General features: G+C 43.3%; 1 protein-coding gene across 3 annotated transcripts in view; it reads left to right on the top strand.

The window, feature by feature from the left end:
* Positions 1-14,014, top strand: part of slc12a5a (solute carrier family 12 member 5a) — a 105,943-nt gene that overhangs the window by 34,934 nt on the left and 56,995 nt on the right. Inside the window, exon 1 of one of the 3 annotated variants that reach the window (XM_029825950.1) lies at positions 2,942-3,266. The exons of the other annotated variants lie outside the window; for them this stretch is intronic. Within the exon in view, the coding sequence (XP_029681810.1) occupies positions 3,212-3,266 (55 nt within the window). The 5' untranslated portion in view covers positions 2,942-3,211. Of the gene's footprint in view, positions 1-2,941; positions 3,267-14,014 lie in introns of those variants that run through there. 3 annotated transcript variants of the gene reach the window in all.

Below are 14,014 nucleotides of genomic sequence, written 5' to 3'. Positions count from 1 at the left end.
AAGGTGCACAGGGCGCTCGCATGTCCACGCTCTCCTTTCAGTCAAAAATAAGTGCTGAAGTAAAGCCATAAGCTAAGGGAATGATTTTTAAATTGTAAAATCAGCGGCCAGGTCACACAGCATGATTGAGCCCTATCCTTGACACGAGGGCAAAAGGTCATAAGAAATTAGAAGTAAGTCCAATGAGTATTAACCTGTGAGCAGAAGAAGAATTAATTCATTGTACGTGTCCTTCTTACATAGTATCCTTTTTTGGTAGCTCAATTGTTACTACTGTTAAATTCTCTCGAAACTGTGAGGTATGAAATAAGCCTTAACAAGAGAATTCATTTTTCCCAACTATCCTTTTATTGCTTTCAATTATATATATGAGATGAAAGTGGCCTGTGAAAAAGCTCCTATGCTATTCACACGGGATTAGAATCAGCAGGGGCGGGGCCAGCATGAGCGATGGATTACAGATGCTGGGCACCGATGATGTGGGTCCACTGAAAGGGAATCAGAGTTGGTGACATAATGCACTTTTGCCTCTGACCAGACAAAATCTCCTCAGAGCAGCAGCCTATGCATGATCCAGCAAAGCTATGAATTAATAAAGGGACAATGCACAGCTGATGGCACATCCCAGCATGCATCAGTTGTATTATCCTGGTGCAAAGTTGCAAAGGCGGGTTTCAGTCTTTGAATAAATCAAAACCCTTGCTACCTCCCGCTCTCAGCTGCCGCCAGCACAGTAACGAGGGGAAGATTGCGCTCTTGAAGATTCTTCAGTCTTTAGGCCGGATGGAAAAGTGCAACTCAGTGAAAGCCATAAATGATTTCTCTTGTGTGATGTCGCCTTTTATGTATTTTTCTCACTGATTCCACCGTTGAAAATGGAAACTCATCTATATGTTGTGTGTTTGGTCAGATTAAATGTATAAAATTATATAATAATGGTGCAAGATACCCTCAGTGGGAGATTTGCATGAGTTTAGAGTTCGTCGTGGGCGACCTTTAAACGTGGCCAGCCGATGACCTCACAGCGTTGATTTAAATGCTCCATTTGAGCCATGCAGTAACGCTGGAGCATCACGGCAGCACTTTAGGTGCCAGTGAGCTTTAATACAGTTCACTGCCTGATTTCAAAGGTGCGGTAGGTTTGCGTTTCAGAATATCAGTTGAACGTGCCACACGTGAGTGCATGTGCACCGGCCGACTATGACACTTTGATATTTGCCATGACTCCATTAACTGGAGTAATCGGATGATGATTTATAGATATCCAACTAGGATCTTTTGAGGCTTTTAACACCAAAAGGCTACCATTCGTTTCTTTGTTCTCAATGCACAAACTTCTTGTTGGCAGATTGATACAGACAGAAAGTCTAACTGACCCACAGGAACATCCAATATGTCAACCAGAGCAGATGTAAAACTGCAGCGTAGCTTAGCTGAACCTCTGCAGCTGCGCAAAAGTTAACCATTCACTACTCTTCCATCCATCCCACTGACTGCAGCCGTGAAATGACACTGAGCCAGCTGTGGCAGGTGCCTGATAACACATGTCTGGTAACGCAGGTCTGGCCTGTGTCCATGTGATGTTCGCCATCTCAAAAAAAGGAGGAACTCGCCCTCAGAGTTCAGTGGGTTTCACAAAAATAGCCCAAACGCATCCCTCAGAGCGCCGACTCTGCAGCAAGCTGCACGTTTGTTTTACTCACGGCAGCTTATTTATCTCTTAATCGCGCAATGAGGGAGAAGTATTCCCATGGAAACGGTCATGCCGTGGCACATTTAACCATTGCCTTCTTCAACTTTATAAACTGACGGGTGAGTGAGCCTCTGTGTTTGTGTAAATACAAACACTTCTCCAGTCACAGGTATAGGAACTTAATTCTCACTGCCGCTGTGATGTAACTGCAAATTAAATAATTAGGAAATACATAGGCACAGGTCATCGAAGGTATCGCCAGGGTTCGATGTGTTTGTTCATCCCAGGTAATTGCTTCCTGAGACAAGAAGTTATGTTTGAGGTGCTCCTAATAAATCTATTTGCTGGAGCTGAAAGTGCAAATTTCTTTTTTTCCGTCCTTTCTCTTTCTGCAGAAATCTATTCGACGCATCAATGCATGTGTGACTAAAACCGTGATTAATTGCTCCCATATCTCTCCGGTGGCATCGCAACAACACACACTCTCTCTCTGCACTACATGGGTTTCTTTTTTGCGCACGGCACTCCATGTACCAGATCAAAATGAATCTGCATGGATCAGAATGAGATGAGCCTAATTGACAGTGAGGCTTCCGTGTCGTGGCGGCGGCAAACAGAGTCCTCTCAGCTTGCAGTGTTTTTTTAATCTGATCTGTAGAGAAAGCACTCTGCTGATGCAATGTGTGCTGATGTTAATGCATGCATGCAGGTGACATTGATAGGCTCCTTTGATGACACGGAGGCTCCGTTTTGGATCAGATATGAATGCAACTAGAATGTTGCAGCTTATAACAAAGCCAGCAGGAAGGAAATCAGCTGCTAATCCACCTCTGTGGACCGCAAACATCAGAGGAGAGAGGCTGCCACCTGCTCTTGCTTCTATTAGCATCGGCTCCTCTCCTCCGGTCACCCTGCTTGGCAACCACAAAAAGAGTAGGGAAGGTGTAGACTGCGAAGAATACCCTGCATGAATGTGGAGTGTGATTGAGCAACCTTATCAAAGTAGGACAGAATGACTGCTTTTTTCTGGGGGGGAGGTTGGTGTTTGGGTTTTTTTTGCATCTGTGAGTGGGAAAGATGAAATTCAGGAGTGAGCGATATGTAGAGAGAGCAAGTGTGCAGCTTTGAGCCGTTCCATCATCATCTACCAAACTCCTGCAGCTTCCCTCCTCCTCCTCCTCCTCCACCTCCTGGTTAGTGTGCAGGAGAGAAAGAGAGACGGGGAAGAGTGAGAGAGTCACGCTTACAAGCCAGTGGAGAGGAGACGTCAAGAGGAGGATCCACACAGGGAAAAAAAATCCCTCTCTCTCTCTCTCTCTCTACTGCCGCCTCTCTTCGCGCATCCTACGGGCAGCGGAGAGCAAAGGAGGAGTCCGGCTGGCGTATTCCCTTACTCCGCTTTCCCGCCGTTTCTGAGGCTGTACCACACTGTGGGTGGAACGCAGGGAGAGCCGCCGCTGACAGCTCGACCGGTGACTTCGCTCCTCAGCAGAAGACGAGTGCCAGCGAGGAGCCGGGATGCTTAACAACCTGACCGACACGGAGGAGGGGGACGGCGGAGCGCAAAGCCAGGGTGAGTGATGGGATGTGTCGAGCAGTCGCACACACCGATACGCTCGCATTCGGACATAGAAGTGCACAGATGCTGCACGTCTGCCCACTCAACTCCAAACCAAGTGAAGTAAATATATGCAGTGCAGGAAGTCGCTCGAGGTAATTACAGGGGCCGTCAGAAGAGATGCGCGTGTGTGCGTGTGTGTGTGTGTTACGGCATTGTAGGTTGGTCGGCTTGCTTCCCTCCACTGCTGCTGCTCTTACTGCAAGGCTGTTGTGACAAGAATAGTAATGATCTCTGTCTGTACGACGGATGGACAAGCGTAAGGGCATCGCAGCCTCGTCCAGCTCCCGTTCACATACAGAAATCTAATATAGGGCAAACTCAACACGGATGGTTATTTTTTTCATTTTAAATAGTTCTGCCAGGGCTCCTTCAACGTAAATGCTCCCACCACATATGGCACGAACCAGTATGGTCATGTGTATACACACACCACACACACACACACACACACACACACATGCTTACAGAACCCAAGCCACCATCCATTTCTGCTAATCCTATCACCCCCAGCTGTCAAAATCAGCCCTCCGTCCAATCCCGGTGGCTCAGCCAAGTCTTCGGTCTCCGCAGGGTCCCTGGAGGGAACCTGTAGGTTGCTGGTTGGATCTCTGAATCACACAATGTGAAACAAGCTTGTTTATTCGAGTGCATCCAGCATTAAGTTATGAATGCATTGAATTTGTTTTTTTTTTTTAAAGCAAACTTTGCTTTTTTCATTATCCTGCACTGGCTGAACTTAATTCTGCAGCTGCTTGTGGAAAATCTGGGGGGAAAGCAGAAGAGTCCCTTTGTTGATTTTATCTCCTTACCTCCTTCCTTCCCTCCCTCTCTCTCTCTGCCTCTCCGATCCTGGTTTCTGCATTTATTTATTTATTTATTTATTTGCTTCGCTTGCTTGCTGTTTTGTATGTCTCACATTCTGCATGTCCCAGATACTCAGGGATCCGCCGGAGAGATGGGCTCTGGCCGCGAGAGGAGTCACTATGCTGGCTCTCGTACCTGTGAGGGTTTATAATGATAAAAATAGACCGGCGCTGGGAACATGAATATTTAACTTAATGCGGGCATCACATTTTTTTTTTTTGCAGCAGTGAGATTACAAAAGTATATTAGGATCTATTGTAAGTGATTGACCCTGTTGAGAAGTGTAATGAATTGGGACCATCAAATCAACGGCGGGTTACCAAGAGCGACATCAAAACCACAAATCATCACATGCAAAAGTCGTCAGCTGACACAATGCAAAAGTGCTGCTGTCACTCTTCCCTTTTAGCACTTTGGAATCTACCATCTGTTTTGACATAGACTTCCATGCATGCTGGGAGCAGCGGGTTCCACACTTGGCACGCATGTGTGCTAGTGTGTGTGTGTGTGTTTGTGTGTGTGTGCTTATCATGTCTGATGCTGTATATAGATGTCAAACTGGTTCAGCTATAAAGCTGGTCTTTTTATCTATTTTATCAGGAGATATACCACAGAACCACATTCGGACCTGGGATCCATTTCCCCCCAGCACATTTAACAGAAGTCTTTCATCCTGTCTTTCTTTCTTTTGCTACAATCTCATCTTTTTTTTACACCGTGATTCACAGCTCTGTGTAGTTGTTTAGCAACCTGGACAACTGTGTTTAGTCACCAGTACAGTGAGGGCCAGCTCCAAATGTGGAATTTTCTGTTCCATGTTCTTCTTTTTTACAGTAAGAATATGTTAGGTATTGTCACTGTCCGCTCTCTCCTGGTCCTGAAAAGCAGCTTCCTCCACAGTTTTGCCTGATTTCTCTTTATGGCGCTGTCCGCGGTGCTGATTTATAGCCTTCATTACACGGCTGGGTTACAGCCTGGGAGGATGCAGTGTGTTATGTGAAGCATCAGTGTGCATTTTGTGTGCTTAGTGGCTTCTTTTCCTCCATCTTCATTTTTAATCAACATGCAAATGCCAATATTATGGAAATTTAAAAAAAAGTTCCGCTTTGTACAGAAAAAAGAAGAATCCAGGAGGAATTTCTGCCATCTTTCTGTTGCCTGCCAATGACAGCTTGTCCAAATTATAGGGTGAGGCTATAGCCTCAAAAGTCCTCAGGGATCCCATAAACACAAGCGCGTGTGCGGATTAACGCTGTGTTTCTCAGGCATGTCGGTGTGACCTTTGTGCAGCATAATTTGGTACAAACAGAGCAGGTAAGCTCCAGCTGCAGACAGAGCAAGGTAGGTTTTTAAAATTATGAAATAAAAGATAAGACAGTACGTGCTATACATGTTGACCAATTTCTGCTACTTGTGTAACAAATATACCGCTGAATTAATGATATTACGCCTTGTCGTGATTTAATGCTGAAAATTATGGCAGAAACTTTTTTTTTATGGACGGTTGGACTCTTTTGTTTACCGTGTCCGCTTGAGGGGAGTCGTCACTCGTCAGCGCTCATTAGGCCCGGCTCCTTGTTAGGAAGTAGAAGTAATTTCATGCTGCTTCTCTAAATGTTTGTCGGAGTCTGCACATTTTCCGTGTTAACTTGCCAGTTAATGTGTCCGCTCAGTTTATGGTGCTGCCATTTAAGAGTGGGTGGTGTTTTTTTCCCCTCCCCCCCATGTTTGCATAATTGAATATTTCGAATGCTTTTGCCTCGGCACTTTTTGGCTCATTGGACAGCTCACCTTTAAAAGATCACACTCTGGAGAAAACGACAAAACACAACCAACGCTATTGCCTCTTATATAAGATCCATTCTATTAGTCCCAGAAAATGGAAAGTTAAGTGTCACGGTGGAAGATGGAACAAATGCAAATTGTAATGGTGTTAAAGGGATGTGGGTGATTCAAAAGATTCCAACGCTGGCTTCAGCGTAACAGCAGCTAAAGGTTATGGCTACATAGATTCTACGTCAGAGGATTTTATCCAAGCAAGTCATCCTGCCATGGATCTCAGATTTTGTTCTTTGCTTGGCACCAGGCCACCAATTAAACACCCAGCTGTTAGCCCAGGATGCTAACAATGTATGCAGGGCTGGAATTCTGAGAAAGACTTTGGGAAAGACAAAATCTGGCCCTAAATGCCAAATCAGTCCCTGAATAAACTGTTTTAGAAAGAAATGCATGAAGCCTTCCAACTGATTCTCTCAACCCCAACTGATCTTGTGGTCAGTTTCACAAATGTATTGAATAGATGCTATTCACAGAAATGGCATATACCGTATAGTATTAAAGCCTTGCTTATGGGGAGAATATTCATGAAGAATGTATGCATTAAAAATCTATTTAAAATGCTGTAATGCACGTCACCATCGGCACATGGAATTATTGATTTATTTTATGAAGAACCAGTGTGAGATTTGATATTACAACATCACAGGTGTCTATGTAGCGCAACATATCTGTCAAATGTAAGTCGTAAAGATGAATTGACTTTACAGGGTGTTAAATTAATCCATTGCAGTTGCTCCACCCAGGGCTGGGCAATCAATTAATCAGGTAGTTGACAGAAAATTAATCAGCTCCTTTCGGTCATTTTTTTTTCTCCTTTATGCCTGAAGGTCCAAATGAATCTTCTGTTTTCCTAGTAATGTGTGCATTCATTATATCACAGCTCAGTGCCAGTATATTCAGCAGCAAGTACCTCACGCAACTGACTGACAAGATGCACGAATTGACCAATAAATTACATATGATGATTACATAATATAAAATAATTATTTCCATAAATATATGCATCAATTTGATCAGCATGGTTGCAGTCTGTACTCTTGTTCAGAACTCTGAATAGTGTTGTAATGATATTTTAGTCATGGCTGACTGGATAATTCTGCAAAACACTCCCCGGGGTACTCTCCTAGGGAAGCAGTAGTTGTGCACGCTCAACGCCATTATTCTCTGTCTACCCGCTCTGAACAGGGAGAAAGGGAGCGCCAACGCGCCGTCAGTGAGAGAAATCGCTGGCTAATACGCAGCCAAGGCCACTTGTTACTTGGAAAGGTATCTCCGTGGCTGCACACAAATGATGCGCTTAAGTATTCACCTCTGCATGAGTAGACAGGCACACAGGCCTGTTGTAGCCTGCAGTATGGACGCCTTTAGGCTCGCTACTTTAATACCGCGTCAACAAATTTTATTGCTCTAAAAGGCCAATGCCATATGTTACATTGTTTGTTTGACAGACAGTTGTCCTTTGCAAGTACAACCTCTGAATCTTAAAAAAAATAGCGTGTTGGGCTTTTTTTTGCGAGGCCTTTTTGCTGTTTCAAAAGCTTCTTACGCTATGTGCCAGTAATGCTCTCCTCGGAATAGCGCCTGATTATGAATCAATGCTCTTTTCATGATCTGTCTACCTGCCTTACTACGAAATCCAAATATAGTATAGACCATAATTACGCAGGGTTTAATTGAACACAATGATGATGTGGAGTATTGAAGCTTATATAATGTGGCACATTTTTTTGTAATCCAAACCAATCAGCTTCCTCACTAATTGAGATACGGTCACATTGTTGGTGGGTGTCCAAATATAATAGATGGGCATTCATTCACAGGCTTGTAAAATAATAAGCAGGAGTGTGATTAGCAGAGGTGGCGGAATCTGTTGAGTCATACGGATAAGAAAATATTAAAAAGGAGGTTGGTGGTGGGGGCATACACACAAGCAGGTACATGAATAAATAATCATTAAACATGCGAGTTTCAGTCTCCGTTGGACCTTGAAGCCATCATTGTGTTGGAAATGAAAAAAAATACAGTTGGTCTGTGTTTTGCAAATAGAGGGATGGCTTCATCGAGATAATATGGACTGCAGGGTTTGTGGAGGGAATGAGGAGGTCACTGCAAGTGCAGCAAAGAGATGAATCATCCCAAAAGAAGACCGGGCAGGCAAAACACAGGTACCATAGTCGGTTTCTTTTTCGCCATCGATTTTATTTAGAAGGCATTAATAGTTGTGGATGACTCATCGTAGCGCTTCACTAGTCGATAACTGTGAGTGAATGGACATAATAGTCCTTTTTTTGAGAGAAAACTGTAAAGTGGCACAACTACTGGACGTATGGAAGATGAAAATATAATCAAAGATGCGATATACAGTTACAGAGACTTTAATGTCCCCTTTTGTGCAGGACAAATGCTGTGATCGGCACGTTGTTTGATGTTGCCCAAGTAAGGGCAACGCGCAGGTAATGAGATATCAAAGTCAAAATGGCGCCGAAAGGTGTTTGATTCAGATCTCGTTAGCAGCAGGCCAGTTTATCGGCAAACAAGAACCGAGAGGCTCCGGGGCCAGTGAATACGGTATTTGATTATATCCGGAAAAGTAGCAATTTTTTCAAGAGGAATTCTGCTGGTCTTTCAGTTTTATTATAGGACCAAAAGGGGCCTAAACGTGGAGCTTGAATAGAAGAAGAGGCAGAAATATGTGGTTATCAAGGAAGCAACGTGCTTGGCTGGTAAAGTGATAAAGTCAGTCATTCAGGTGAAGCGGACACTTTTAGTTCAAACGCCCATCCGCGTCCCTCTGGTTTCTTATTGACTGTACCTAAGTCCTCTGTAGAGTCTCTCCATTTCCAGCCTGGTTGACTTTACTCTGAACCAAGTGGTGCCAACAGACAGAGCTGTAATACAAACCAAATCAATGTGCTGTCATTTAGACGTGATTTGGCAGGTTGTGTCGCGAAGACCCACCGCAAAAACTGATCATGGCGACTCCTGCCCCTGCTTCTATTGCACATCAAGGGACATCTTCTGATATTCTCTTGTTTGTGGCTGTTTGTTGTGCGAGCCACAGACTGGCTTTTAAGCTGTTTTCCTTGGCTCAAGACAGAGAAATAACCAAGTATGTACTGTAGATTTCCATGGTTACAGTCTGGGCTTCTGGAAATGAGCCGTATGTTTGCTACTCATGAACCCTTTACGCCGAGATTAAAAACCAACCCCCCCTTCCCCCCACACCGCTGCCCTCCTGCTGTTCAGTCGCTTCCAGCAGGAAATTGCGGCTGTGGAAGACTCGCTTTATGACGGAATGCACGGTATTCACCTGTGAGTTGGGGGATTTGGCTGCAGGGTGCAGCGTTCACAGCTCACGCTGCACGGAGCGCAGTCACGTTTCTCCGTTCAGGCTCACATGTCGGCTCTGCATCACGGCGCTCTCTGTGAGCAAGAAAGGAAGGAACAATCCTCTCAGCTCCATATTTAATTGCCCCGGTAACCATCACCCATCTGAAAAAAGGAAAAAAAGAGAAGCCTTTCATCTTTAGAGTAGTTACAGTCAGCAGCGAGAGTGCTGCGGCTCTCAAATGTGTACGTGTTACATCTTTTAATTTATGTGTGTGCTAATTTTCAATAGTTAAACATGTGGGATGGAAATGACCCAATAGCAGCAGAGGAGATTCTCATTATTGGACATCACTGATAGAATAAAGGGGCAAGGCATCCTGGAACTCCCATAGACCCCAGAGGATGTGCACGCAGGTGCTTACATGCATGTGTGTGTGAGAGGATAGAAAGTTTCACCATGGCATTGTGTCTTTACACTGAAAGGAATCCTAAGTGGTGGCGGGAGTGGGACTGATGGGTACCTGAGCGGCCAGCAATGGAGGATTCAGTTCTTGGCAAAATTGGGCGGATATCAAACACACAGTCTTGTAATTGGACACAGGAGGGACGTGGGTGAGGGAGCTGCGGAACCCTCACAGTCCGTTTCATAGCCAGGACTTTAAGCCCGTCCTGCAGGACAGGAACACATAGAATAGAAACAAGTCCCCTTCCATTAAAACCACCTCCTCTTGTTTTCCTGACTTAATCATAGCCAAAAAGCTCACGCTTGTGAATTTATTGTCTTGGTTTGGCTATTTATAAAACTGCAAAAATGCAAGGTCACACTGTCACAGGGAAGCATGTAAATATTATTCAAGGACCAAAACTCATCTGTTTCTACCTCCAGCCATTGTGCTGTTTTATGGCTATAGGGTGAAACGCCGCATACGTGTCAGAGCAGAGAACAAAGAAGTTTAAAGAACCAACAATCACAGTTAAGTGAGCAGAAATGTTGAGATTTGGCTCCGTTGCCAGAAGATTGATAATCAATATATTTGTTAAAAGCCTGTTTAGTTTTGTAATGAATAATTTACGTGGGTATACATATTGTTATATATAATTCTATTTTAATTCAAAACTGACATTATTGAACAATATTTGACAGCACTGTTCAATCTTTTTTATTTAAAATGTCTTTAATTTTGCTCCTGCGTGGACTTCAGATAAATAGCTGACTGTCTGTTCGTGGCAGAAACTCAAAATGATTGGGGTTATGTCCAGGGATGAAAATTGATTTTGAAGCAGTCCCCGTCGGTCATCGCCATAACACGTCCAGATGCCACTGCTTTAAAGGCCAATTAAAAATCTCCTTATTGACCATAATGGGCCCTCTTTTTCATTTGGGCTGTAATGATGAAATGTCTTCCAATTGTGATAAAAGTCTGAGCTTTTTCTGCCTTTGGAGATTAGTTCCTGACCATTAGGATATGCAGAGAGTCATTAGAGGATATGAAGGATGTGAGTTTTGGGGGGAACATAACAAAATTGCTGTTTTAGGCTTAGAGCACAGGAAACAGCAGGGGGCTCCGGATGCTGATCCATTTTATACTTCATTAATTTTATTTTTAAATTCTGGTTCTTGTTTTCAGTTATATAAGAAATGTAGGAGTCTCACACCTGTTCATCCCAGTTATAAATGGGATGAACAGGTGTGAGACTCCTACATTTCTTCCTGTTTACAGTGTTTTTCCATTTGCTTCCCTTTAACATGGCTCTGCTTTACACTCGGCTGGAAGTCAGATAAACGTGCTAGGACATTACTGGATTAGTGCTATTATGGCACGGACAGAGTGAACAACACTGTAATTTAAACATTTCCAATAGCAGAGCTATCAGTGGGGCTGTTGGAGAAAATACTCATTGCAAAAAGAAGCCACTTAACTCTCCCTTTTCCAGAATGTAAACGGATAATTCTATAACATACACACAGCATAAGTCTACTAACCCAAATAAACCATATTTTTAACGCTATTTACAGCTGTAATGTGCATGGTATTGTATTGGTTTGAGATAAAACTGAACAGACAGCCTTCAGTAACACGCATTAATGTGCACGTTAGCCTCACCAATTATTGTTTTTCGTTCACCATTTTAGCCATAGCATGAATGTGCCTTCATAAGTGGTTCAAAAGGCTATTTATGGATTTATTTTTAAATGACCCTATTAATAACCACTTGCTTCCATTATTCAAGTGGGTCTCAAAACGTTTCACATAATTTCATCTCTCTGAGCATCACTGAAAGCAATCTAAGGCGTTTTAACCAAGCCAGCTGCAGCCGTGCCGTGCTACACTAACTTGGCCATATCCCAGCTAAGTGGACATATGGATATTGAGTTCATTCTTGGAATCAAATATTTATGTCACTAGGTATGAATTTCATGAGCCGTTCCCCCAGGGATTGTGTTGCCTTTGGCTAGGCGAGCCGCTTAGCTCACAGCGCTGCATCCTTCTCTTCTCACTGTGTCTCTTTCACTGTCTGTCCATCCCTTTCTTTTCCTCTGATGACAGCTTACTTGTCAAGTCTGCCAAGCTCTCAGCTAGGCTAGTGTCTGGGGCCTGATAGCCATGTATGGATAGTTCTTCCCTCCTCACCACATCCCACAGGGAGAGCATCCTTAGCAAATGCCAAATAAACATCCGTCGATCGGGCTCCCTCACACGTTGCAGAGAGCCATGCCACTTAACCCCTTGTCCAATCTCTGTCCTCAATAGGAACCCATTTAACTATTGTCCCACAGGAAATGGAGCAACTTAGCTGGAAAGCTCTGGGATTGGTGAGCCACAGCGTAAATACGGAGGATTTCTCAAGGCACTCTTTGTGCGTTTGATGTTTTATGTTGAGCGAGCTGGATGTGAGGACATTGGCTCTCTGTGGATTAGCATACTACAGAAGTCTCATTAATTTCTGGGACATGTGACGAGGTGAGATTTCACTATTAACTGTCGCATTTGTGATTTTTTTTAATGTTCTGCTTAAACTAAAACAAGCCATTCGTATAATCAAATCGGCTATAAGCCTATAACATAAAAGGGGTTACTAACCTTGGTGGAACTATATAGAGGATTAAGCAGTTCTTAACTCTGCGTATTAAGTTCCTTTTTTCTAGCATATTTGTAAAACAGCTGTTCAAGGTCGTCATTTGTCAATGGTCAGCTGAAAAGCCATACCAACCAAACGTTAGGCATAAAAGCTTTGAAAAACTGCACCCAGTCACGGTTGAGGTGCTGTCAGGTAAAAAAAATCATTAGGATTTATTATCATTTTATAATAATTATTATAATGAGTGTCATATTAGACTTTTAATTAAAAGAAATTAGAATATAGAATCCTGGAAGATGCGATCAGTACTAAACAAACCAACTGAAGGGGTTCTGCAATGTTTTAAAAAAATTATATTTTCCTTACCAGTCTCATAATGGAACCAGCATGCTCTATTATTGCACTTTCCAATAAACACATCTATTCTGATCTTATGGTCTTCATGGTTTTTATTACTCAATAATGCATCTTTGGATGTCTACTAAGGGAACTAAAAGCCCCCATTCTCTTAAAATAAAAGCCTCTATGTTTCCCCACTTTATCTTATAATTCATGATGCATCAGATAAGGTTTTTCATATATTCTATAAATGCTTAAGTCTGAAAGCCATCACCACAGGCGTTTGTTTTATTTTTGAGATGTCATTTCAAGTTTTTGCCCTGAGATCTCCATTTGCTTCATGCTCCCCATGCATCATGTAGAATTGGGCTTTTGCATGTATGCCTTGAGTAGCGGGGCTGTCCGTGACCTCCATTCAGTAATCCCTGGACCTCTTCTCACATGCCGCTGATCCCTCCACGCTTGCTAGCTATCGTCTTCCTCTTCGCAGCCCTGTCACCATCATCTCGGACGCCTAGATTATTAAACCCAACACATTCTAATCCCATTCCATCCTCATCTTCCTACTCTGCAGCTGTCAGACTGTCATCACACCACAACTTTAGCTTTAGCTTGGCAGCTTTTTGTCAATGCACGGCCCGACTTCGAGACCTCTCTGCTGCACTGTCAACTAAAACTAAAACTGATTTTTCTTTTACAGCTTCATTTTCAACTCTTTTTTTCTCCTTCTGCATAGGGTTGCCGCAGCTTGTCGCACACACACACACACACGCACACACACAGTTTCTTTATTGTTAATGGTGCATAGCAAGGGAGATAGAGCCTTTGATATTTTTGAGACGCAGTACACAGGCAGAAAAAAACAATGAGGCTCATGGGAAGAGTGCTGAAGGGGGGGGGGGGGGGGGGGGCTGCCATCATTGCTCAAGCACATCAAAGGAGTCTTCAGCAGAGGTCTCTAAACAAGATGGCTGCCAGGTCAAATTAGTCAAACATTAAAAAAAACAGGTTGATGTTTAATGGTGGTCAAGTCTCTGAGCTGCTTGTTGGGTTTTTAACCCAGCAAGCAAAAGAGGGATAATTTTAAGAAAAAAATAATTTGTTTGTCATGGCTGAATCACTAACCTCTTCAGATAAGTGGAATAAAAAGAAAAACATGCCAGTGGCTGTATTTTTTTCCCTGTGTATGGCAGCCGTTGTAGCCTTTATAGGAGGGAACAACAGCAAATAATCTGTGTTTGGTAGGT

This window comes from Takifugu rubripes, chromosome 19 (genome assembly GCF_901000725.2).
Source record: "Takifugu rubripes chromosome 19, fTakRub1.2, whole genome shotgun sequence".
NCBI classification, from domain to species: Eukaryota; Metazoa; Chordata; class Actinopteri; order Tetraodontiformes; family Tetraodontidae; genus Takifugu; species Takifugu rubripes.
This window is presented reverse-complemented; position numbering and strand designations above follow the sequence as displayed.